The sequence below is a fragment of the Macrosteles quadrilineatus genome, unplaced genomic scaffold (genome assembly GCF_028750875.1).
Source record: "Macrosteles quadrilineatus isolate MER2022 unplaced genomic scaffold, UCM_ALF_1.0 Scaffold_4__1_contigs__length_99947679, whole genome shotgun sequence".
In the NCBI taxonomy this organism is placed as follows: Eukaryota; Metazoa; Arthropoda; class Insecta; order Hemiptera; family Cicadellidae; genus Macrosteles; species Macrosteles quadrilineatus.
Genome location: NW_026542597.1, coordinates 91,081,104 through 91,108,290, shown reverse-complemented (window position 1 = coordinate 91,108,290; position 27,187 = coordinate 91,081,104). Strand labels below are relative to the sequence as shown.

The following is a 27,187-nucleotide window of genomic DNA, read 5'->3' as shown; positions in this document are numbered from 1 at the left end:
GTACATCCTCAATGGCAAAGGAAAATTCAGCAAAACTTGTTCGGCGTGAGGAACAACACTCTTACCAGACCCGACATGCCAATTTAACTAACCTGCCTAGATGCCGTCTTGTCTGGAACCAAAAGGGCTACCGTTATTATACCAGTAAGCTCTACAACGCACTCCCATCGTGCAGTGCGTGAGTTGGACGTGAGAGCTTTTAGAGACAAACTGAAGGACTATTTGGTGAGCAGACCTCTCTATTCGTTGACTGAGCTAGAGGACACACCACTTTTTGGCAACCCGCCGTCATCATAAGTTCTTATTATTTATTTTATTAGTTTTAATTCGACGCAATACTTTCCGACTTTGTTGGAAATTGCTAATTTTTAAAAATTATTCCGTTTATCGTTAACATTTAAATCTGTTTAGATAGTTTTTCTACCATAAATTAAAAACACTTAGTCTATAGTTCTTCCAGTGATTATTTATCTCCCCTAGAGGATAGATGTAGATACTTGTGGAGGTATATAATCAACGGTTATACTTATTGAGCTGTTTAATTATGCACATTAGTTATATACAGCTTAATCAAAGTTGGTTCATGTTTTCCAACATTCCTCTATGGACACCATTTGTCCTAAACCAGAACCAAAACGTCAAAACCAAAACCAAACCAAAACAAAAAGATAGAGAGGATAGAGGCTGTTTAGGTTTGTTGACGTTACAGTAAGTACTGTAATTATATCACGATATCACTAATAAACTATCACGACACGATTAAAACCCCTGTTAGAGGCTTGAGAACTACAACAGAAGCACTGGCAACTTGTATGTTGTACAACTTCAGTAGTAAGTGTAAGGCCCAATTCCTCCTTTGGATTTAATACTCACAGTCTCATTTTCAATAATTTTTAACTCTCATTTTTTAATTTTTGCTTGTTATTGTTATTATATTGAAATATTTATCAATTGTTATCTAGTTTTGGTAATCGTCATTTTTCTCTAAAAATGTTTATGCATGTTAACCAGGATTTGTAATACGTATGATCATTACTTGCATTTTTGGTTCAATCCTGTTTGTAATTTTTCATGTTAGCAATCTTTTTATTGTCTAGCAAGATGAATCTGAATCTGACATATATATATTTATCTTGTAACTTGCCACTCATGTATTATCGATTGTAAAAATGGTGTTTACCGTATGAATAAATACCCTAAATAGGTAACTTACACAGGGGTGCCCACAAGGGGGGGCCGTGACGCAGACTGCGTCATTGAAATTCTTGGGGGGGGCTCAAAAAATTCAAATGGGGGGGGGCTAAAGTTAATTGCAACAGTGTTCAACGTGACGATAATCCAAAATACATTACGAAATCGCCAGATAGAAAGTGGATAATTAATGACAATAGTTATATTATTGAATTAAATTAGTTAAAATAGGATTTTAGGATAGTTTAGGATTCGTGTAGAAAGTTATTATTTAAGATTAGCAAGACGTGAGATCTAAGAGAGGGAGCGCACGGGATGGCTCAACTGCTGTGATAGATAAAAGATAACGCGTGGTACAGACACATCCAGCTACACCGCGACTTAAGCACAGCAGAACGCTTTGTTGACATAAAGCTCGTTAAAATACAATCAAGTAGCAAGTAGCATAGGCTACAATACTTTACACTATTGTGTATACTCGATTACCTGAGTTAATAGGGAGGGGGGGGGAATGAAAAATACGGTTAATCCAATATAGTATAAAAACAGATGACAAACTCATTAAAACGCTGTAAACAGCAATTGAGTCACGATTTACATTTTTATAAACGAAATTCAATATTGCACAATCATTATTATTGTAAATTTCAAATTATTTATCTTGGTTCAGTTGTACAAACGGCAACGTTTAAAATTGTAGCTAACTCAAACTCAACTAATCACTGGCCAAACATTACATTGCTATAAATAACGTAAATATTAAAGGGACCTTTAGAAAGTGTTATATAAACAGATAGGCTACCGATAGGTGCTGTATCACAGCATAGGAATTGATAGATAAGGAATAAAAAAGTGTAAAATTATATTTAGAGATAATTAAAACACTCAAAGAATGTAACGAGAACAATATTGTTATTCTCTTTCTTTGTTCTTCTGTTCATTAAAAGGGTTCTCTTCAATTCATACACAAATTCAACAAGTCGCCATATTTAGGCCTACTCATTGGCCAATCACAGCCTTACTAAGCACAGAAAACATATTAAGTATGTTTTTTGTGTACTAAGTTACCATGGTTATCACTCAATCACAGTGTACTAAGCATTATATCGTCATCATTCCCCAGCTGTTGTATCTGAAATCTGTTGTAACATAGCGCACAGCAGACAGAAGTGTATAACGGAGCAGACGATTGTTGGCGCAAGCGTTGTTTCCATTTAATTTTCATCAAAGGAGCTGTGATGTTTCTAAAGGGAGGGAGAGGGGATCGTTATATCGAGAAAGACGCTGACAATTCGATATGGATATTCTGGCAATAAAAGATCCCTTAAAATGAGGTGACTTATAAAACTCTAATTTTATTTATATAGAAAGATAAGTTTTCCAGTCCTGTACAACACTGATTCACGGTCTTTTCCCGGTAATAAAAATTCAAGTACAACTTGATACACACAGAATCTCCGGTTCCCGACCTGGATGAGGGCTAGTTATTTAATTTCATTTACAGTTACATATTAGTACTCGTGATAATTAAAACCCGTTATGTAAGCCAAAGCCACACGGTTATTAATCTCACTTGGTTTTGGATTTGCTTACAAACGTGATCGGAAATGGTTAGGGCCTACACAGTATTCTTAAAGAACATTTATGTAAACACGGAAATGGTTAGGGCCTACACAGTATTCTTAAAGAACATTATTTATGTAAACATATCAGTGACAGCTAGGAAAAGGAATCTTTATGTTGGTATGTTGTTTATGTTTATCAAAACAGCTGTTTGTAATTTCATATATGACGTGTTCTCTTAACACATTATTAGTATTTCATAAATTAATGACGTATGTAGTAAACATGGAGAAAATAAACTAGAAAAATCACACAAAATTGTACTTTTGATCGTCCGTTATTTTATTTCCAAAATAGTGAGGCCATATTTTAATGGCTATAAGGACTCTCTCGCCCATCCTGTGGATACAATTAAACCATTAGAATCATAATCGGTACTCTAGTTTTCTTCAGAGTAGGCCATGAGTAGGCTGCATAAAATGCCTTCTGGGCCGTGACAGACGGACATAAATGGAGATAAGACATGTTTCAACTTCTTCAATGTATAAAACATAAATAACCCAAAATGTATAATTCTGAGCAATGTACAGACGAAACTATAACTTTATTGATATAGATTAACTGGGTTTGAGAATTTTAAATATCTAAAAAAAATTATAAAACTTCTTTTATAGTTTTACAAATAGTGCTGGGCGGAAGAATAATGTTTCTCATTTGTTGTGTACATCATTTATGGGGGGGGGCTGTTGCTCAATTGGGGGGGGGGGTGCGTCATGAGTCTAGGGGGGGATGGGCACCCCTGACTTACAGTAAATTATTGACCTATTTATTCTATGGTAATAATATAATAATAATTTGCCTTATCCATTCATTTTTGTTAATTACGTTTATCGGCAGAGGTTTGAATAACAAGGATGTGCTTTAAGTTATTGAACAATGCAAACCCCAAAGAACAATTCCATACCGCAAGTGGCGCTCGAACGCAGTGGTGTAAGCTATCTTGCCGGCTTCATTAGAGCTGATGATGTGTTTCACTCTTCTGTTGGGGAACTTTGTGAATTTTAACTTGTTGCATAATTCATCAATATGAATGATATTATGAAGTTTTTTTAAATTATTGAAAAATTGATAACTTTTCCTAAAATACTTTAAGCTTTATGTCATGTTTCAGGTGGGCTGAAATGACAGTCAAAACCAGTATGAGGGCTCAACAGAGTGAAAGCTCCGATGAGGAAAGCTTAGTCCACGTGTTTGTTCAACAGATGCTTGTCACAAGGATATTTGCTGCGACTTACACTGGCAGGAACTACGTACACCCACTGAAAGATTACAGGTATACATGGGATCTTGCTTGCTAATTTATCTTATTATCAAATTTATAAACAAGAAAACCTTTTGAAAATTGTTCATGTGTGTATTAATATCTAATAAATCTTTTTGATTATAGGCCTATAAACAAACTACTCAAACACGCTGCAATAAATGACTAAATATATAGAAGCTGCTTCAGTTGGCAAGAAATAAATGGCCGGACATCTTACAAACGGCTAGTAGCACACAACAAACCTCTTACTTTCATGCTTTTGAACCGAAACATTGTTCAGGAGCTAGGGGATTGTGCAGACGTTGTTGACCGAATATTTTTTATTTGTTTCTTATCATTTAGTGATACAAGCTGCTACAAGTCTTTCTGTCTCCTTAAACTTTTTGAAACGATTTCCAAACTGTCTGTAAGTTTATGTACTGAAACTGTCTTGAATGTACCTAATTGTGTTTAATGTTGAAAAGGATCCTTTAAAACAAATCAATTTCCTTTTATTATTCCTTGAGTTTTTATGGTACAAAACCTATAATAATAAATTAATTTTGCTGATAAAACATTGCAGTACCAATAATTCAAATATGACACATTTTATAATAGCATAGTTTTAGGTACGGTACGGTGGTGAGTTTGACCATTATATAAGTAGCCTAGTATAAATAAGGCTACAAACATCATAAAAAACGCATGTAGGTCTAGATAATATTTTTAAGGCTGAGCTGAATTGGCAAAGACAAGAAATCGTTTTAAGAGGAATAGCAGAAGGGCCTATTATGAGATTGATATGTGTGGTTCAGTGTCCAGGTAGAGAACTTTGTTGCTATTGGCGCAGGTGCGGAGTCAGTTAGTCAGGTGTTGTGAAATGTTTTCAAAATGACCCCGAGCTAACCTCCCGGCCACACATCCTATTTCCCAAGGCCATAACCCTTAAAGAAAGAGTGATGAAGATTCTGAATAAGTGATGAAGGAAGGATTTGTTAACAATGTAAATGATATGCTGACAAATTAATTTCAGAGGTTTTGATGCATTTTCAACCATGAAAGAGTCCCGAGATAAATAAATAAACCTCTCAGTGTATAATCTAAATCATTATTATCAATTTGAATGGGCTAATTATTCTTCTTGTTGTGCACTTTTTTAGGGACATGGTCCAAGTTAATGAGGAAGAGAAAGATCTTATTAGAGATTTAGAAATAGTAAAGAAGAGGATCAACAGTGTGTACAAAGGAGCGATGTGGGCAGCGATCACAGGTAATTGTATTTTCAAAAAGCTAGACAAATATTGCAATGTAATATTATGTCTATCAATTAAATATAGAAGTTTCATTAAACAGCTTTAGCTACTTGGACTGGTTATGAATTCTTCTAGTCACATGTATTTTTTAACCAAAAAAAGATGTGAAAGAATGAATACTAGGCCTATATTATAGATTACTTTTTGACTTTTTTTAGATGTCTCAAAGATTTCTTTAACTAGAGATAATGGATCGAGATTTGAGTCACTGTTCTTGTTTTTGTATACAAACATTTAGTATATAAATCCTCCTTCAAGCCTTTCAATGACGCCATTGTAATTTCTTGACAAAACTACAAATAAAGAATAATTTGATTTGATTCTTTAAGATAATACGTTATTGTTGATTAAAATAATTATTTAAATTTGAAATATTAGTTCTCTCTAAGTTGAATCACAGAAATGTTCTATTTATAGATATTTGTGAATATGTAATTTTTCACAGCTTTAGCAAGATAACACACTTATCTAGGTCAATTAACTATTGAAAAATCTTACACTATTAAAATAAAAATACACCAATAAATATTTTGATTTTAATAAAAGGATTATTTTCAAACATTAAAGTACGTCCAGAACCATGGCAATTTGGCAAGGAGCAAATCAACAGCATTATTATCCATATCAGAGATTATGACTGAATCCTCTGCAAGTTTAATGCTTTTGTTGTCCACAGGGCCTGACGATTCAGACTCAGACGCGACAGCTGGAGTCTGTGTTTGGACGAGACTACAGGAAGTTGCGTTCGGCAGCTACTGGTTCATGATCCAACAAGTTAGCTTCTCTGCCCTCGGAGAACTTGTGTTGAATCTCAAAGTTGTCAGGTATTCCTTCAAGTTTTGACAGTTGCGTAAATGTGAATGGCTTAGACACATAAAATTGCTGCCAAGTATACATTTTTAAAATTCTGAGATGTACCATAAAAATATGAAACAAGAACAGAAATATAACATAATTTTGGTTGAAGAAAAAAAAACTACCAAATAAATAAAAAAAACTGTACATCTGATGGGTTTGCTATAACTTTTTCAACTTTACTCATTAATCTATCTATATATTAATAGGCAAGCATGTTTCTTTAAAACCTTTTTGCATCGCAGGGAAAATCTACGCATACTGTTGGAAAGATATTTTCCTGTAGATGTGCAGAATGCTTTTAAAAATTAAAATAGGCTAACAAATAAGAACAAAAAATTAATTTGAAAACTTCAAAAAATTAACATGGACCATATGGGTTGCCATGATGGTGACGAAATAACAACAAAATGTAAACAGAAAATCAAAACAAATGGAAGAAATTCCAATCACATGTTTTATTTACAGTGTGGGGAGAAAATAGAGAAGTCTGTACATTAATTATTTTTGGTCGAGTTTCGACCACAGGACGACCACTAGTTAAATTAATTGTAAACACATATGAAATAGTTACCAATATTAAATGTGATTTGTTTTTCTGTGGGATGAAAAATGAATGTGAATATATAATGAAAAGGAAGTGATGAGAAAGTGCTTATTCCGGTGGGAGTTAGTGTATCAGTTAACTGTTATCGTGTTGGCTAGCAGCTGAGCAGACACTGTTTTGCAAGGGTCAGCTGGTAATCAGCTGTGATGATAACATTGGCCTCGGCTGTCCCTAGATTAAAGAGAAAATTCTTTACTTGAATTTTAATGTGTTGTGAGAAGGAGAATAAAAACATTTAGAGTAAGTTAATATTAAATAAGGTGCAAATGTTAGAAAAATTAATTTGAGAAATTAAAAAGGTAGTTAAAGAAAAAGAATATAATTTTTTGCAATGTAATAATTAATTCTATCTCTTAAAGAATACATATTAATTAATATGTTGTTCACCGAACCTTTAACGCCCCATATGGTTGGTTATCCTGTTAGCATATTGTACCAACTACAAATTTGTCAAAACTCTGTTTCAGAAAGTACGAACCAGAAACCATCAGCACACCAAATATTTTAGATAGCTCCATGGACTGGGAAGAAATCAAGACGAATCTCCTGATAAATTTAAAAGTTTGGGGAGCATTTTTACTACAAGGCATTCAAGAACTGGTGACTATGCATAATATTAAAGAAACTTTCAGGTTTTTGTTTCTTTTAGCAATGACTCTAGGAACCGGTCTGATGAACGGGTTACAATTCCTGGGTGATTATTCTATCAAATTCTTCAGAGAGTTCAACAACTTTATTAGAGTAATGACACCCATCTTCCTCGCACTGATTGATATGTTGTCCAAGACGATAGGAGGGTTTTACTTGTTGATCGTAATGTTGTGGAGGGGGGGCCAGCAAGGTCCGCCGCCTCAGTTCCCAGCTCTGATGGCAGCCTCGCAACGGAACTTTCACACTGGTTACCAAAAGCGACCTCCCCCTCCTGGTTACCGGAGGTACCATGATTATTAATTTGTTCCACTATTTTTTATTATAGACACTTATTAGGTTTCTTACCTTAAATTTAAATAGGCATTAAACCTTTGAGCCCCAGTGATTATATATAGTTTTATATGCCTATTTTTGTAACGCCTGTCCCTTTAATTATGAGCAAAATATTCTAAATTCTATTAGAACGAGTTTTAAGTGGCCACATAAAATTAAGAAAAAAACATTTAGTTGTGATGTGCTTTCAAAGAATCCTCCCGTCAAGACACTCCACTCAACTTCCACCTAACCCATCCACCATTTTAGGTGGGCCTCCTAGGCTTGTGAAGTGAAACAGATTTTACCCATTTTAGATAATTTATTATGTTTGCTTAGATAGTTGTAAGCAAAAGTTAGTTTCTATTTCCCAAAATAGCTATTACTCTCTAGGGACTCAAAGGTTTAATAAAATATATTTAAAACACTGTTAAATAATTTTTATTGTTGTTTTTTTTTATTGAAATATTTTATTTATATTTTGAGAATATTGAATCTATCTTTTAATTTTGTTGACTGTAGTATAGCCTACACGTTTTTAAGGTAGCCAACTGCAACCTACCTTAAGAAAACTATATAGTCTTTGTTGATTTTCTTCAAAACAACTATGAAATAAAACGTAAACATTCGCTACTTAATGTCAGTATTTTATGCATTTTTTCAGTTTTAAAAACTGATCTACTTACTCTATGTCAATACTTGACGTGTGTCAAAAATAAATATTGAAGGTTTTATATTTTTAAATAAATGAGGTGCTTGTATTTTTCCAGTATTGTATTTATTTTCCTTGCCATCTTTTGTAGTCAATCAATTTATTCAAAACAAAATGCAATTTAAGTTTATAATTCAGACCATTTTTAATATGAATGGAGGAAACAAATTCTAAAATAATGACAAGAGATACTTTTATTGGTTTGTTTGCTTGTTTTCAGCATTTGTTTGGACTTAAAACAGTCCAAAATAAAAATAAGCTACAGTTGAGAATCGAAAATCCTAACGTTAAAAATCCGAACCACTCCTGAGGGATTTAAAGTATTGAATTAGCACAGAGACAACAGATGTTTTACAATTTCGCGGGCCAAACAGTCGGCGCGTGGCAGGGAAATGAGTGAACACGCCGAGCCAGTCTGTGTTTTGTTCGTTTCCAATGTATAAGCTCTACATCTTTTTTTCAAGAAACGAATTACAGTTATATAACAAAAATACCTTAGTACAAAAATCATTATTTTTATTTTATTCACTGTATCCTAGAACAGATTTTTAATACTCTAGGCCTAATTATGTGTCTATTAGGCATTTCTAGGCTATGTTTGAAAATCCGAACAAATTGCTAGCCTAATCTGAACTACCTACGGTCCTAATTGGTTTGGATTTTTGACTCTACTGTATAATTTATGCTTACAGAAAAAAAATAGTAAATAAGAATCTCTGTTCACATTTTTTGAAATAATTGTTCATATAAAGGCGGCTATAGACACGTTCCATTCGCCGAACAGCGACTCGTGTGGATAGGTGTTTGTCTAAATTGCACGTAGCAAACATTTGTGCTTGTGTTTTCCCGTTCATTGTCAGTATTTTTGCACACATCAAAGTGAACGAATATTTGCTATTCCAGAAACGAACGGTTGTTCGGAAAAGAACTCGTGTGTAGACGTCTACTTGTAAATCGACGAAGACAATTAAATCACCAAATCAAATATTCCATGCATGGCGATTGACGCATGTCTGCAGCCGCCTTAAATATATACAGACACAAATGGGGTGAAAAATCTCAGCTGTTGGTGTTCTACAGCTAGTGTGCTTATTACAGTGTATTGTTGCACAGAATAGTATTGAACTTAGGGAGAAAAATCAGAGTAAGTTTAACTTTTGACACAGATTCTCATAGCCTACAATCTACATGATCCAGGCTCTTTACAAAGTGCCATAGATTATTTAAATTATGGCTGTTATATGATGATAAAAGGTGCCATGGGTTATTTGTTCAACACCACAACATAAAATGTTCTGAAACATTAAATTAATTGTCTTCAGTCAATTCAAGAGGGTAGGCTTGTAAATAGAAGGGAGTATGTTTATTAAGATTTTTAATCTAGAATTCCGTAACACATAGAGAACACAGGTACGGTACCAAAACTCCAACTAAACCAACAAAATATATTTATTTACAATCCGACACAACCAAACACCTCCACACATATCCGACGTATACATTTTTGTTCTTACAGGATACCATTATTTATGGCTAGTATTAAATGGGTTGGTGCCTATCTCTATGAGTAGATTATGAGTAATGGAGTGTAATATATAGTGATCTAGGCCTTGGCTATGCCGATGACACCACATGCAAGACGAGCCCCAGCATTGCCGGTAGTCTTGCTCAATTCGTGTCCTCCCTTACCCAGATCATCCGGGTCTGCGTGAACCTGCAAACCAGTAATAATTGTAACTTTATGAACCGGCAAACCAATACTACTTGTAAATTTATGAACCCGCAAACCAATAATAATTGTAAATTTATGAACCCGAAAACCAATAATAATTGTAAATTTATGAACCTGCAAACCAATATTACTTTCCAATACTAAGTCTATTCTAAGAGTATCACTTCAATTTTATCTTAAGAGCAGTGATTCCCAACTGTTTTCTGTTGTAGTAAGACTAAGATGGTTTGCGTCCAACTTGGTCATATGACAATTTGGTTGAAATATGTTTACAATTTACCATCTTGCTACACATCAGGCGACCTATCTTGATGTACACAAATTTGTAAAATTGGATTAACCGTTGGAAATAAATAAATAAATTTAGCTAACCTAATTAACCCATTACAAACATTAAGCATTTGAACCTTTCCCAAAAAGTTTTTGTTTCCGTACCCGAGAGAAAAGTATGTAACACACACTAGAGTCTTAATTTTGCTATCACTACTTGGGTGAGAATCAACCACTTAGTTTTTGTCATATCAAATGAAACTAACAGAATAATCTTGTCTTCATTCAAAAATCTTGTGTACACGCAGATGCCGATTGTCCACGAACTAACGCTTTAGCACCAGTTTAAAATATCACGAGGACCTACTGTAGCAAATTTTTTCAAATTAAAAATAGTTTGATTGACTACATATTCACTTGAATGTGAGTGTACTTCTTTCGGAAATTCTATTTGGTTTCATAGAACATACATTTGTAACATAACTCAATACTGAAAGGTGTTCTCAGGTAATGCTTACCACGACAGTCCTGCCCAATATGCTGAGAGGGCCAACGAGTGTTATCAACTTATCAGTGATGTTGACCTTGGCTACCCCCTTATCATCAGCTGTCACATTGCCGAGGTCGCCGATGTGACGGTTACCGTCCGTTGGGGCTCCGTGTTCCTTGTTACCCGGGTTGAAATGAGGTCCGGCACTCGTACAGCCTGCAAAGCAACAAGTTCCTCTTACTTCACATTTCAGACTCACTTGTGTGTACAGGACATCAATAATTCGTATTAAATGAGACTACACCCCATCCATGCTACATTTTCAGGAATATTGAGAATATTGAAAATAACTAAAAAACACAGTATGGGATTAAAAGGTTTGAAAATTATGTTCGATAATAGAGGTACAGTACAGGGCCTAAAAGAGGGACGAATTAAACAAATTTGATTGTGTTCAAGCACTGTTTTGTATGAAATTTATTGCAATACGTGTACAGTAAAAACATAAAACACTACATTTGAGCTTCAAATAAATGTGTGATAGGCTTTTGAACTGCAGTTGAGGTACGTTTTATCATTGTTTTATGCAGCTTTATTTCGTCACAGTCCTTTTAGTCTATTCTAAAAGAATCAATTTGATGGGTTAGTCCTCTTTTTGTTTCTCTCTAGTTGTTTCCATCCCTCGGGTGGCCGGGGGACGGTTACAGCGTAGCAGACGACACCATCCCCCTCCCCCTTAATAACAAACTTAAGAGATTAGTGCAAGCTGGGCAGATGGTTTAAAATTTTATTTCTTGATAAAGACAATTCCAGGTTATTAACAGTCTGGCTTCTTAGCGTCCAGATTATCGACGTTTACTATACTTGCCAGGGCTGAAATTTCTTGTAGAGAAAATGCTACAATACTTAAGCTCAACTGTAAGCTCATCTAATCATTGCAAAGTTTTATACATAGAATTCCATATATTGTTTCCTGATTTCTAGCTGATTTGAGTTGTACAATAGGTACTTTAAATTTTGTCATTGACATTAATGGATCAGAGTCAGATAAAGCCATATAGAATTACCAAGATAAATTGATATTCAAAAGTGATAATGACGGTATACAAATTACATAAGTTTTCCCAGGCTAGTGTCCGAAAAGTAAATGAGGTTGTTAGTGTATAAGATTGTCTAAAATGTGTTAAGTTACCAGCCCCACACTATATGCTGGCCACCTGGAGGCAGCGCGGTGCCTAATTGACTACAATTCAAGATTTTAGGCAGAATCTTTTATCAACAGTGAAGGGTGCAGTTCCACATGCCTGTGTATGCGATTTCAGTCTAACTTACCATTAGTGTTGTCTCCAAATTCATGGATATGGAATCCATGGAGTCCTTTATCAAGGCCGGTGACTTCTCCTGTAACAGTCACTGGCGAGCTAGCATCCTGCAAAATGAAATCAAATAATATTAAAATCCGTTGCTAACTTAAAACACCACCCACAATAATTAGGTTTAACATCCTTTAAAAAAGTTACCTAGCATAGTCGTCAGACAAAACCACCATAAAGAAATACTGAGAGAGTTACATTCTAGGCCTATAACTTAAGTAGCCTAATTTATTCAGCAGAAGATGCATGGGATATATTGTCTAAAAAAAGGTATTTTAAGGATGCAAGTACCGCATTCTAGAAGAAATCCTCGACAATTGGGTTTAACTTAGGACTCTTAACACTGATTAAGTAAGCCTTAAATACTTACCGGCACAACCTTGATATCAGACTCCATTAATTCAGTTTATAGATTGCTAAGTAACTTCACAGAAAACATACTACTATCAGAATGCTAACCGCATGGTAAAAAGTGTTAATCGGAGAGAGCTTTGCCTGTCAATTCGTAGGCAGGCCCACCAGCGTGGCGCTGCCTATGAATTGACAGGCAAAGCTCTCTCCGAGTACTTAACGCTTTTCACCATGCGGTTAGCATTCTGGGTTAGACCTATAGTAGTAGCCTATGTTTTCTGTGGTAACTTACAGTCATTTTAAGTTAGACCTAGAATTTTGGTTTAGGCCTAGGTTATTGAAGGAATTGATGGTTTTAAGTTCAATAAGACATGGAGTTGGATAAGTTATTGTTTCACTTTCTTAATAATTTTTTTAAATGACCTCGAACAACAAGATTCTCTCTTGAACTAACTTAACTTTTAAAACTTACTGCAATACAATATTTTTATGGTCGTTTAAACTTGAGCCTAGTAGGTTAATAAAATATAAATGGATGCATGTTAAAAATATAAACTAGCCTGAGCTCTTTGAAAGTTGTGATTTTAACATCTTCTATGCCTACTTGTAAATGAGACCAGGGGTACAGTTTCTTAACTGGGCTATGCTAATATTTATTGAAACTACCGTATCGAATAGAAAATATTGATTAACCCTCTGAATGTTATTTGTCGCTGCAGCGACTCACAAACACTGTTTACGGCAAAGGCTCTATGACTGACAAAATCGGATTGATCTGGATCAAGTTAGGTATCATTTTATTTGACAGATTCAGAGCTTTCTCCGGAGGTCTGTCACTAAGCGCTTTTCATTTTAGTTCCGAAAATATTGTAGCAGACAGCTGACGTGCGTATTTGTAAACAGCTTGGTTAACCTCGGACCGATGACTGATGTGTTTTATTACGTTTATCATTGTTTTAGTGTTAAAAATCTAAAGTAGTGATATACGTGGTGCATTATAAGAAGATTTAAGTGATTTTGAAGGGCTCGTTGATGATCCTGAAGAAGTAGGTAAGGTAGTGATATTGATGTAAGTTATCAGCCAGATTCCTAGCTATGGTTCTAGGCTATGCATTCTTAGCTAAACACTATCTACTGAAATCTGTTTTTCACTCATAACTTATTTATTTGATAACTTACCTCACTACTGTATATGATTATATATTTATAATCCTCATAAAATTTAGAACAAAGTGGCTATTTTCAAATATTTATAGGCCTATAACTTATACAATTTCATTAAGCGCAAACTTATTTTTTTTTAATTTTCCAAAATATTTTTTTTTACCTAAAAGTTTTTTTTTTAACAAACGTTCATTATGTTTTATATATAATATTGAAGCCCATGATTTTCCAAACAAAATGGTATATATAGAACAGTATAATTAACATTGTTTTTAAGCTTCTCAGATCCGTTTTAATAAAACCTTGCAAATGAGCAAAAAATAGGCAGACATTAAGGCCAAAACAAGGGACACTCGGAGGGTTAATAATCGATATTTTTAAATATAGGCCTATATATTATAAAATAAAACTAGGCCTATTATAACCTAACCTAACCAACCAAACTTGCTGATGGTGAAAAAATCGCATGAAGGTTTACTAATCAAATTGATAGTTTCAATCGATATTAGCATAGCCCAGTTGTTAAGAAACTGTACCCGAGACCAGCTTTATTAGGCTAGCCTAGGCTATAGTAAAATATGTATCTTGAAAATTAGTGAATACCTACTTACACTTTGTTCAAAAAATATCGTTCCTTTAACTTTCTCGCCAGCTAAGACACAAACTCCTTTAACTCCCATTATTTACCGTTGACGATTGAAAAATAAGACAGCAGAGAACAAAACCACAACTTGCACTGTAATTCGCAAGAGGATTTTTCTGAAATTGAAATTACGTTACCTTGACCGTGACAAAGCTATTTCTAGAGGTTTCTATGATAATTTTCTTCAGGCGCAGACAAGAAAGTTGCGCGAGTGAGTAGATAATTACGTGAGCCGGGAGCGGAGCACGATGACGCGTTGAAGATGAAGTTGAATTTAAATTGGAAAATGTGGAGTGGAGTGGAGTGAAGGAAGGGAAGAGTGAGTGGAATGGATGGAATTTTACTTTGGATGGAAAATATACGGATCACGGATCGGATGGATAGGATAGGATAATGGATGGATAATAGAAGAGAACATAAATACTTTACTTGAAATACTTGATCTCTTCATCGTTGACCAACAAATGTTGGATAGATTGCGTCATTAAAAGTTTCACTATTTACTAACGCTATATTACATATATACAATTATACTGAACTGACGGATGTGACTTAATTAGGGAAAGCGAGTGGCTCGTCAAACAGTTCTTTTAAAGCGTACCTCTTTTAAAGCCTGCTGAGTAGGCTCTGGCTCTGGCGAAGTGCGGTCAGTGCGGATTTGAATTGCTTTGGGTCATAAAACGATGAAAGAGGAAGAGGAGGAGGAGAGGAGCAGATAAATTTACGAAGCAGTGGGAGGGGATAGAGTTGATGATGATTTTTAACTTAAGTCTTAGTCAATCTATCTATACTATTATAAAAAAGAGGTGGTGTCTGTGTGTATGGGAAAAGTAAACGCGAAAACTACTGGTCGGATCGGGCTGAAATTCGGCATGATGATAGCTCATATTCCCGATTAACATATAGGCATATTTTTATCCCAAAAATCCTTCCGGGCTCCGCCCCAGTGGCTCTGGAGCAAAGGTTCCCATGTTAACCTTATGAGAAATGGAATTAATGAATCTTAACAGCTGTTTCAATTAAACAAGTTGGTTCTGTTCTATGATTTTCAATAGCATTAAAGTTACAAGGATTACCAACAGGGTGCAGCACTAGCATTATTTCTATTACATTTATGACAACAGCTAATTTGCAACCAAAAGGTGAGTGAGCGTAGCGAACGAACTTCAACCTGGAGGCGAGTGAGCGTAGCGAACGAGCTAACCTGAAGACAAGCGAGCGTAGCGAACGAGCTAACCTGAAGGAAAGTGAGCGCAGCGAACGAGCTCCAACCTAAAGGTGAGTGAGCGTAGCGAACGAACTTCAAAAAGAACCGAAATTTCTTAAACCATGTCCTCACTCATAACTGCTATAAGCATTTGATACTTATATGCCAACCCCGTACGAAGGACGGGTACTCTGCTAGTTTATAATACATGTACCAATACCTTTGTATTGGTTTGACCGTTGGTAAATAAATAAATGACAATTCCATTGACAAACAGGCTAGCCACACGTATTAGACTAAATACTATTTTGAATTATTGTTCATATACTATTTAAAATGTATATATTTAAATTGTAGGGCCAGATGCCACTCGTCTTCCATCTAACCATAGATAAAACATACTCCCTTAGTAGATTTCTCATCCTTATGAAACAGCTGAAACCAATTTTATTGTTAGTTCTGTCTGGTGCAATGCTTTTTCTAGTGGCGCCTTGGGTGCAATATAGAGTTGGTGATTTTGTTTTGTTTACAATTTGTTACTTGTTATTTAAGTATTTAAAACCTTGTTTCACAAAATAAAACGATATAATCATAAACAATAACTAGTCCCCTAGTTATATAGGCAAACAATAAAGCAAAAATCATGCAATCAACCCTAAAATAATAAAAAAATACCAACGATACTGGCTATTTGTGTCACCAAACATGAACAAGTAGACACGAAAAACGAGCTTCAAAATTTACAATTACTATGGTCTAACTAACTCATACTATATTATTGTACTTCTGTATTAAATAATCTTAGCCATCGATAAGAACAAATTGTTGCCGGGGATTACTCACGGCCGCCTTTAACTCCAGGCCTCGGCCTGGTTGAATTGGCAATCGTCGCAAGTGGTGTTGTTTAGTGTCAGACGCCCCTTAAGATAGCATGGCAAACAGGTGACACCAGCTCATTAATTCGCGTATAATTCATTTAAATTTATCAAAATATTGAAAATAAAACATACGGAATTGAAAATCAAAACAATATTTATTGAAAATCTGTATTTGTACATTTAAAGCGGGCCGCGGGGTCAATATTTTCATAGTCCAGTAACCAAGCTTTCGTAAATACACAAATATCATTAGCTGCTTCCAAACAAAACAGCTGTTACAACCCTACTTGCGTCGTTGCCATTATTTCGAAGGCCACGGCCTGTAGTTAATGGTGGCCGTGGGTTTACATCAGTGAGTGGCACTTTGTTAGGGAGCTCGAACTCACTCCATGAAAAAGGAGATCGCCACCTCTGCGACAACTAAAGACCTATAGCCATAACATAATCTATATCTAAGGTATTTGAAAAGCAAACCTTATTATGGTTCGCGAACTCGTTCACTTTCTTGTGAACCCAAATTGTTTCTCTGAAATAATATTATTTTAGAAAAACAATTTGGGTTCACAAAAAAGCGAACGAGTTCGCGAACCATAATAAGGTTTGCTTTTTCGCTTTGCTTACACGACATTGTACTTAGCAGCCTGCCTTCATTGATTGAAGGAGAAAAGAAGACTGAAAACAAGAACTACTGAACTCCAAAAAAAAGTATCCCGTTCGTCGGCTTGCTTTGCTTGTCGTTGTCGTGTTGCCCTTTCTTTGTCAAATCTAATATTACTCTAATATTTCAACGCTTTTGTCCTTGCAGAGGTAGGTTTTTGGAATTTATAATTTAAAAAATCTACAAGTTAAATGCGTTACCTTAAAGTTATTTGAGTAATATATCGTTGTAATATTTATATAAACAAAACATCCGGGATGCAGGGTGTGAAAGCAATCAATGGAGGTCGGCGTTGTGATGTGTGGTATAAACTGTGGTTGGCCAAGCAGCTTTTCTCGAATTGGCTTTATTGAAGTTGTATTTTATGTGATGTTAATTTTTAAGATACTGTAAATTATTCCATAAGGACAAATGTTAGACTGCCCTGTAGGTTAAGTTATACCTAGATATATTTGTTCAAAGGCATTTCAACCAAACCTAGACTGGGCCTTTGCTGAATGCTCTAACTTATTTATTGATGAACAAGACGAAACAAATTATTGCAGTAATTAGTGGGTCATTTTGTAATATGGTTGGGTACAGTTTCTTAACTGGGCTTTTCTAATATCGGCTGCACTTTACTTTAGGTCCTACACCCATTCGAATGATAAAATATCGATTAATCGATTGTTTCATTCGATATATCGTTTGGTTAGTTAGGTTAGGTTAACCTTACCTAGGCCTACTTAACCAAACGATATATCGAATGAAACAATCGATTAATCAATATATTGATCGATATTTTCATTCGAATGAGTGTAGGACCTAAAGTTAAGTGCAGCCCTCTCCACTTTTGCGGCAAATACCTTTTGGTTACGCACCTTTATATAGGCCTACCTTGTTCACGCACCTATTATATCCCGAAAAACGTAATTTAATAGGCTAACCGAGAAAAGTAGAGTTTAAAATCACTTAACATAATTGGCACGGTCAATAACTTAAACCTGACCTAACCTTGGGTTACCTGAAATCGATCATTTTCGGTACCTACCTACTTTGCTAACCTAAGCATGGATTAGGTTGGGTTAGGTTAGATTAGATTAGGTTAAATTAAGTTAGAGTTATAGGTATTTAATTTGGTTTTACAAAAAATGGGTCATTTTTGGCACTTTGCTAATTTTTACAATATTTCAAACCTCGTTTTCTGGGTTAAAACAGCAGTTGCTGAAAAATTTTTCAAGCCCCAAAAATCATTGATTTCTAGCAATTTTTGCGATGATCAAACGTGATTTTCAGGGTGAAATAGTCGTTTCTCTAAAAGTGCCATACGTAAAAAGTGCTTAAAATAAGTTATAGCCTAATTTTGGTACCTAGATAAGGTGAAAAAATTCAATATAACATATAAGTAGTAAAGGTATTTCTGTATAAGTTCTGTTTTACCAAATATAGATATTTAGGCCTAGCTAGAGATTATGATTCAGTTCAATATAGGCCTATCGCTTAATTTCTTCTCCCCGATATAAAGCCCAAAGAAAATGACTGCTGTTATGGTCTGTATTCAGGTAGTGATGGAAAGTATTTGATAATCCCAGAACTCATTGTGTGGTTTCAATTCAGGTATTAACAACCACCAACCGTGGAGGGTGAAGGAGGAGGGATGGCGGCGAGTCCGTCGCCCCAGTCGTCCCCGATGCCCCCGCCTCAGGCCCCATCACCCATGGGCCCTCCACAGCAAGCCCCGTCTCCCATGCCCTCCCCTACACCCAACACCCCTGCCATGGGACCGCCGCAGCACATGTCCCCAAACTACAACCAGGGACCGCCCAGTGGGGCTCCAGCGATGAACCACATGAATGGACCATCTGCCATGCAGCAAGGGACACAAACTTTCCAGCCACAACACAACATGGGGCAACCTCCACAGGGACAACCTCCCGTACAGGTAGACCTCAGGCCCAGAGTAACTATGTTTTAACTTATTGCTATCTTCAATTTTGAAAGTTATAAACTTTTTTTTCAATCTGGATAAAAATGTTGTGTTAGACCTATTAATTTTAATGTAGTTGTTGGCCTTATTTTCACTACCTATGACTGGAAAGAAAACTTGATCATTAACTTAAGTAAAGAAAGAACTTTTTAGATTGTTACACGTTAAGCTGGCATTTACCCAGCGCCAACATTGTAGGCAGGGGGTGGGTGGAGGTAAGGAATAGACCGAAAAGGGATAATTCAATTAAGTGCGTCCATTCATTAAAACACAATTTTATTAACTAATAATCAATATTAAAATTTAGTATCTTAATCAATAATATCAACAGAATTTCTTAGCCACTAATATCTACATAGTCGTTCATTATACAACTTTAGGACGAATCTGCTTGTTTGAAGGTCTTGATAAGATCTTCAGCGAGCTGCTTTGTACCAGTGACGAGGATCGATTGCTTCATTACGTCAAATGGGGAACCTGAAAAACATTTTGATATGTGGTCAGTTTTTATCATGAAATGATCACATTTTCATCTGACACATTTTGGAAACAATTCCGGTGCATTAAAGTTTGGCTTCTAAGCGAATGTTTATGAGTTCCTGGTGAATGGCCACTCTGGGGAAAAATATACCGTAACATTCATTACTATAGATATTTGAATGAAACTTACGTAGCCCAATGGAGCCTGTACAATAATTTGTATTTAAACACTTTGATAATATCATGGTAAAAAGTTACTTAGCTGTGGATAGTTAACATAGGTAGTATTTTTCTGAGTTTCATCTAGCCTATATAAAACATTTGAAATACTTATAAATTTTTATCACGTCTACTATTAAACATTTTTAAATTTTTGGAGTGGTTATTTGCTTTTTGATGACACAAGCAACAATTTGTAAAACCTTTTGTATCCTAATCATTTCTTAACTTACATTCAACTGGATTACATATCGACCGGTTAGTTAACAAACGATATAGTGTAAATCATAAACTGCCTTTAAAATCAAATATATGAAGCCGAACGTCTCGCTATATATTAAGAGTTAATCTTCGACCTAGAAGAGGAAAATTTTTTTTAAAGTCGCTCGCTGATTCCACTACAGAAGTACCTACAACATTTTAACAATGATTTAAAAAATCCTAATCACTGCGGACATAAGTACACACTCTGCTAATCGTTAAGCTGTATCCAATTTGCGCCACTTACCATCGGTGCTGAGCACCACGCCGCCGGCCTCTTCCACTATGAGAGCGCCTGCTGAGTAGTCCCAGGGCCACAAGTAGTCCACCTGGTAGGCGTCCCAAGCGCCTAGTGCTACGTAGCACAGCGACATGGCGCAGGTGCCGATAGACCTCACACTGCAACGGACACATTGATCACATTAAGACTTGTATATTGTTGTATGTTGTCCTGTAATCCAGCTACTAGGAGGTTACGAATTGTGAATATTTATAGGCATGCACTGTAGATGCGATACTCCCTGGTGTGGATTAACGTCTGCACGACTGAGTACTACGACTATCCTGAAAATTAGACCAATTTGTTTATACCAAGGCAAAAATGTGGTTCGGATTCCATTATAAACTGTAGGTCTCTTAGTTGCAATTAGCTGTATGGGATATTAATTAACAGCTGTGTCTGGGGAATAAGTCGGCCTTAGTCACTAACAAGACTACAAGATGGCGCCAATCATCGTACACTCATCTCCATTCATAGAGTTCGTGCGTTTCCTGGTGAAGCCTGGAGAGTGGGTCGTTAGAGTGGCTCTAAACCGGGTTTGTATGGGCTTCAACCCTACCCCCAGGCTTCACCAGGAAACACACGACCTCCGCAAAAGAACCTCCGTGAAAGGGGCAAATCATGGTCTCTATGCGGTTGTAATTTGAAGACCAGAATTTACCAATTATAGAAAACATAAACGTACACTTTTTAAGTTACATTCAACTTATAGCACGCCGGCGGAGTTAGAGGTATGCGACTGAAATGAGCCGCGAATGGCAGTCGTTGATTGCACTCAGAGCCAAACATGCTGGATTAGCAAGCGTCTACTGTATCAAAGATTCAGTTTTAATCATCAAAAAGCTACTAACTTTTCTTGTGATTTAACCAACAACGTTCTTATAACTAGGCTAGGGCCGTCTCCACTAAGCTACCCAGCTAACATTTACTCTTATGGGGGTTTTACGTTGATTAAAAGATGGCTATTTTGATCATGTTTTTATCTTTTCTCAAAAAGAAAATATAAATAATTATAAAACAAATTTTTTTCCGACACACACACTTAGCCTAAGGTCAAATAAAAACGTAGCAAAGCACATTATTTAAGGTAAAACTGATAATCTTGACAACTTCCACTCAAGCAGACTACTTTTCTTGTTATTTTAAACTTTTTGTTTTATGTTTATTTAAATTTAGGCTACTATTTTCAATTTTGTACGCAGCACAGTATTTACTTACCCATGTGCTTTGGAGACCACTGCAGATAGCCTCTTAAGTAATTTTTCTTTGATGGTGTTACACTGTGCCATCGATATTTCTTGGCCGACTAACGATTTCTTGATATCTGGAAAAGTATTAGATAATATTAGACTACTAATTATTTTTATGCACAGCCAAATTAATGATAATAATAAATAAACAAACCTATACTTGTCCTGTGATTTTCACCCAATGTATTTTTATCATCCCTATTAGATAACTTATTATTAAAATAACTAGGTCCTCAACACTTTCTTTATAGATATTACACCAGGGCTTCAAAATTCAAGACTTTTTCATGGCTGTTGCACATTTTACAACAGCTTTTGTTCTGTTTTTGATTAGATAGTATCGGCAATGTTTACATGACATTCTACCGGCCTACCTAAATATTGCAATTTTTAAACACTTAGCACACATCTAGGGAACACAGCTAGATGCATCTTAAAGCCAATATCAAGGACGTTAAAGTATGACATTGTCAAATGTCTTACCGTGTTACTTTATTAACTAATAAAACAAAAAGATAGCTTAAAGTCTAACTTTTAACTTAAAAATTTACTAAAGAATTTATAGGATTGAACAGGTAACCTTATTATCAATAGAACACGACAGTCATTCAGTTATAACAACCTGTTTGTAGTAAAATTCATTCCTCTATTTTAAACTTCAAAGCCATTCTTATTCAATTTCGAGAATTTAATGAAATTCAACGTTAAAATATACAAATCATGTTACCTGTGACATTTGAAACATGGATGGGTTTGCCGTTAAGAAATGCGCCTTTGCCCCTCTGCGCGGTAAACATCTGGTCTCGTACTGGACTGTAGACGATGCCGATCTCTAACCGACGGTTGACGGCGAACGCCACGGAGATGGCACAGTTGGCATCCCTGTGCACAAAGTTGGTCGTACCGTCGATCGGGTCAATGATCCATGTTGGTGCGTCCGTAAGTTTCTCCGCTCCCATTGTCTCCTCGCCAATAAATCTGCGGTAGAAAAAATGTTGAGAAACAGTTTTTCAGTGTTAACTAGTCTTAAATGCGGATGATTACGTAATTTCTTGTGTGGTAAAAGTACTTTTTCTAAATTAGGATTTTAGTTTGAGAATTTTGATTTGATATAGCCTAATTTTATATAATTATCTTTATGTGTAGGCCTACTTGATATGTCATTGGTTTAATTTTAATAAAATCGGGAGTGTAGGTAAAAAATTACTACTACCCAGGTGTATTGAACAAACTATGGATAGTCACTAATGGGGCATGATGTGATTTGTTGACATTGATCTCCTTTACGACATGTTTTTAACAAAAATAACACTCTTGGAAATGTTAAAATTGTGAGTGTACATATATTGAATAAGTTTGGAAGATATATTTTATTAGATCCGCGTCCTTAGTAGTAAAAATAACGGAGTTGCTAAGTGGTTTACTCAAGTTTTTTGAAAACTTTTGAAATCCTCAATCCAAACTGATTCTTGACCTCGCTGATAAATGCTACCAACAGGCTAGATAGTAAATCAGGCATCTTACAATTTTCTTACAAAACATACAAAGAAACAAATTTGTTGCAGACATATCAAATAGCAAAAAAGGTTGTGCCTTCTGTAGCAAACAATTTTAAATACAACAGTTAAAATTGCAAGTTTTGTTGATTGTATCTACAAAATTAATCCATCCAACAATAGTCAAAAGAGTGTTCCTAAGGATTACTGTGTATCTGTACGGTGTTATGTTTATTTTGCTAACAAGACATCTTATCTTATCAAACCTTGCTAAATTCTATTTAATGTGCTTTATGATTTAGATAGGAGTGAAGGACATTGTAATAAATTTCTTGAGTTTTTCAACTCTATTTGTTCATTAAGAGAGGTTCTGCTATTTATTTTTTTGGAAACTATTTTAAAATCTGAACGCATTAGAAAATCCATAAAATCTTTATAATCAAAACCACTGTAAAACATAAGTTACAGGAAATTCAGTTTTGAAAGAAAGTTTTAAAATGTTATTTCACTAGCTATAACTCATTTGTCAAATATTACACTGTCTTGAGACTCCAATTTCTTTTGTAATCATGACAAAAAATAACTTCTGTATGCATTTTAGGTGTCCTAAATCTAGTGTCTTAATACAGAAGCAAATATCACAAAATATTTAACAGTAAACAAACTCAACTCTGATAATAATTCTTGATAGTTTAGTGTTATTAACTTTAATTATGTGTTGATAGTTACATAAGATTGTATAAATGACTGTATGTATTCATTTATGTGAAAGGATCTTAATAGTAAATAAAACTGTCTTGTTGGACTAAATGATTCTGTCAATTTGTTTTGATTAGATCATGTTGATGATTAAATATTACTAATGTTGACATTTAAATGTTTACATAAATTGGACATTTTATATGAATTTGCTATGGCTGCTATGGGTTTAATAAATCAATAAATTAAGTCTTTAAGTAAAAAATATATTCATGGGTGTTCATGGGGGTTCATGCTGAATATGAATAAATTCTGGGTGTGAGTGGAGTAAGATGTAGCTTTGTTACTGACTAATATCAGCTGTTTATTTTACCAAGACCATATTATTTATTAAAAAGCTCACAGCTGGGTTTAGCTCTGAATCAACAAAAAGCTTTTGATATTTCTCACAATCAAACCGGCAATAATTTAAAAGAGAACCATCAAACTACCTAGGTCTTTGTTTTTTTCGGTGTTTAATTTGTTCAAATTTTTTTGGTTAGTTTCCACACCTGCAGCATTTTCTAAGAAGAATGAACCCTTTCAAGGGTGATTTCTCGTAATGTTTTATTTAAAAGGAATTTTAACCTTTCTTGCGCCCAAAATTCATGCTAACCTCAAAACACTGCAACTTAATACTTTACTTTGAAATGGCGACCATACATAGGCTACTCCCCTAGTAATATACCTACTAATTTATTGTGATGGTCAAGAAATAAAAACAAGTTACAGTTTATAGAATATTTGTTGTAAAATATTCTCGTTTTATACTCACTTATGGCCAGGAAAATTGGCTGAAAGTTGTTTGATAAGAATTTCTTCTATTCTTCTGTCGTATTCTGTCACGAGATCGTAATCGGCTGATTTTGTCTTGACGTTCTTGGTGTTGTTGAACCCTTCAACCAATACCTGAGGAAGAAGAAGGCATTATTGAGTTGCGTTTAAAGCTGGTTTTGAGTTTTTACTCATTCATTAATCTCTGATTCTATTGGGATGTCTCGGAAGTAGTAACAGATTCTTATCAGTGTCAATATAGTGAAATAGTTGGAAATTGTCAATATAGTTTGTTTTATCAATTGAAGTGTTAAATAACAATGAAAATGTGATACGTAGTTTATTTTATAAACGATGCATTATGTAAGTATCATGTTTGCTTATGGTTTGTTCATTTTTTTTAAACTCACTAATAACTTATTAGGTTTGATTCATTTTTAAAATAAAAGACAAAGTACAATTAAAATTAATAATATATGGAAGAGAGGATTTAACTTTGCCCACTGTGCAAATACACATTAGGCAACTGAATTAGGCAATGTGCATTTGTGTGTTGTGTAATGCTTTGTCTCAATTGACGGTGTAGATTTTGCGTAACTCGATTGAATGTGTCACACTTTTGTTCTCTTGTTAGTTCCAGAAAACAGTGTTATTTGCTTCAACGCTGCTTGTTAGGTTGGGTTGCAGTGTTTTAACAAAATGTCCTTTGAATTGTATCAAAGTGAGTTTTTTCATACAGCGCTTTAACATTAATGTTAGGCAAGATTCAAACCTAAGAATGTAGGACATAATTCCGCCTCTCACCACTTGACAAATTGCACAAATTGTCACCCGACACTCCAATCATTAGGCATAACATTTAAAATTTAGAATATAATTATATTATTTTTCATGTATAAAAAGTGGTTCCAATTTAAATTTCAGTCATAATGTTAATTTTAAGTAAAAACAAAATTACAAACTGTTGTTCTAAACAATTACTTTTGCAAATTATTTTGCATAAATAATTTTGTTTTGATGATATTACCTATCCAACATTTATGCATACAATCAGTTAAATTATTTGCCAAAATAATATGTAATGATTATTACCTTTCCGGCATTCTTGACCAATTGAAGAATCACATTGTAATAGTTGCCAATAACATCTTCCTGCTGCGCTGGTGCCATTGTGCTGTCTGTGATGGACTGACTCTTCTTTCTCTCTCCCCCCATATATATGTTTAGGCCACTCTCCCCCCTCCCTCCCCCCCTCTTCCTTCCACTGGGAGAACACATGATACTCAGGTGCTCACTGCAAGCCTATATTTGATTGTTTTGCAGTTGAAAAAAAATAATTATTTTTTGTAATGCAAATTGTTTGTGCACTTTGCTGCAGGGATTAGTGGATTAGTGTAAAGTGGTTGCTTAATTAATGGATTTTGTAAGTGTAAGTATTTTATCTAAATTCTCTGTTGTTACAATTCTATTTTAGTGCATTTAAACATGTTTGCTTTCCAACTTAAATGGTCTATTAACTAGTTTTCTTTTGGTATGGATTGGGCACAAAAATCTCAGAATAATTATCAATCAAATTTAATGTTGAGTTTTATATACAATTTATTTCATATTGGTTCAATGTATTATTTCAATAACTACTAACTCTATGTAAAAATTAGAGGTTTTGATCCTATTAGATCCTGAAGATAAGAATATTAATTATTTGAAACAGTCTCACATATTTAGAAAAATACTGCACTTTTATAAATGACAAAATTATGACTCGTATAGATTCACAATAATCTAAACTGGGACTATATGTGGAACTATCTATTAACTAACTCTAGCATTTATTTTTATCAATATGCATATCATTTAAATCTCAACAGTTTGAAATTATCAACAAGTTTGTATTAGACAATGACTTATGTAGGACGATAGGGAGCTGGACTAGTGTTAAAGTGTAGGACTTCGGTCCCCGAGGTCCCATGATCAATTCCCGCCAAATACCAATGGATTTTATCTAAGTGATAATGCAGCGACCCCCTCTAGACTTGTCTGAACTAGTCTGAAGTAATGTAGAAAATGATTCCGGGCTGGCACAAAATTAAAATAACAAAATAAATAAACATACTTTTTTCATAAATATTTGATTGGTTATAGTCAAATAAAAAAAAAACTTCACCTTTTGAAAAACTTTGAATGAAAAATGGTCTTAATTTGGAGTTCAATCCATGCACAACTAGTATTTTGTTTAGAAATTGACTTTTTTTGAAGTTACGTTAATGAAGATTAATGAAAAAGGTGTTACCAAAACGTCATCATATAGTTGCTCACGGTAGTACACCTGTGAAAACGTTTTCTATTTTATTTTTTAGTATTAATGAAAAGATATGTAATTATTGTATGTAGCCTACGTTGATTATTTTGTTAACCATTGCAATTCATCATCCCTTATAATGAGACTAGTA

General features: G+C 34.8%; 4 protein-coding genes across 6 annotated transcripts in view; 2 read left to right on the top strand and 2 right to left on the bottom strand.

Moving 5' to 3' along the window:
* Nucleotides 1-636: 636 nt before the first annotated feature.
* On the top strand, nt 637-8,562 carry LOC128991489 (uncharacterized). The gene is made up of 5 exons (XM_054414411.1): nt 637-708; nt 3,926-4,087; nt 5,218-5,327; nt 6,047-6,194; nt 7,300-8,562. Exons 2-5 carry the CDS (start codon nt 3,936-3,938, stop codon nt 7,781-7,783), a joined length of 894 nt encoding a protein of 297 aa, XP_054270386.1. The 5' UTR covers nt 637-708; nt 3,926-3,935; the 3' UTR covers nt 7,784-8,562.
* Nucleotides 8,563-9,938: 1,376 nt separating this feature from the next.
* On the bottom strand, nt 9,939-14,763 carry LOC128991490 (superoxide dismutase [Cu-Zn]-like). The gene is made up of 4 exons (XM_054414412.1): nt 14,499-14,763; nt 12,332-12,428; nt 11,028-11,215; nt 9,939-10,221 (listed from the first exon to the last, which is right to left on the bottom strand). Exons 1-4 carry the CDS (start codon nt 14,565-14,567, stop codon nt 10,111-10,113), a joined length of 465 nt encoding a protein of 154 aa, XP_054270387.1. The 5' UTR covers nt 14,568-14,763; the 3' UTR covers nt 9,939-10,110.
* A 2,585-nt stretch (nt 14,764-17,348) lies between these two features.
* Nucleotides 17,349-27,187, top strand: part of LOC128991461 (ATP-dependent helicase brm-like) — a 48,829-nt gene continuing 38,990 nt past the window's right edge. For all 3 annotated transcript variants that reach the window (XM_054414364.1, XM_054414363.1, XM_054414365.1), the window contains exons 1-2: nt 17,349-17,422; nt 18,870-19,194. In XM_054414364.1, the coding sequence (XP_054270339.1) occupies nt 18,910-19,194 (285 nt within the window). In that variant the 5' untranslated portion in view covers nt 17,349-17,422; nt 18,870-18,909. The remainder of the gene's footprint in view (nt 17,423-18,869; nt 19,195-27,187) is intronic.
* Nucleotides 19,499-25,930, bottom strand: LOC128991462 (inositol monophosphatase 1-like). The gene is made up of 6 exons (XM_054414366.1): nt 25,830-25,930; nt 24,739-24,872; nt 22,457-22,707; nt 21,698-21,803; nt 20,447-20,598; nt 19,499-19,716 (listed from the first exon to the last, which is right to left on the bottom strand). The coding sequence occupies exons 1-6, from the start codon at nt 25,905-25,907 to the stop codon at nt 19,616-19,618; spliced, it is 822 nt and encodes a 273-aa protein (XP_054270341.1). The 5' UTR covers nt 25,908-25,930; the 3' UTR covers nt 19,499-19,615.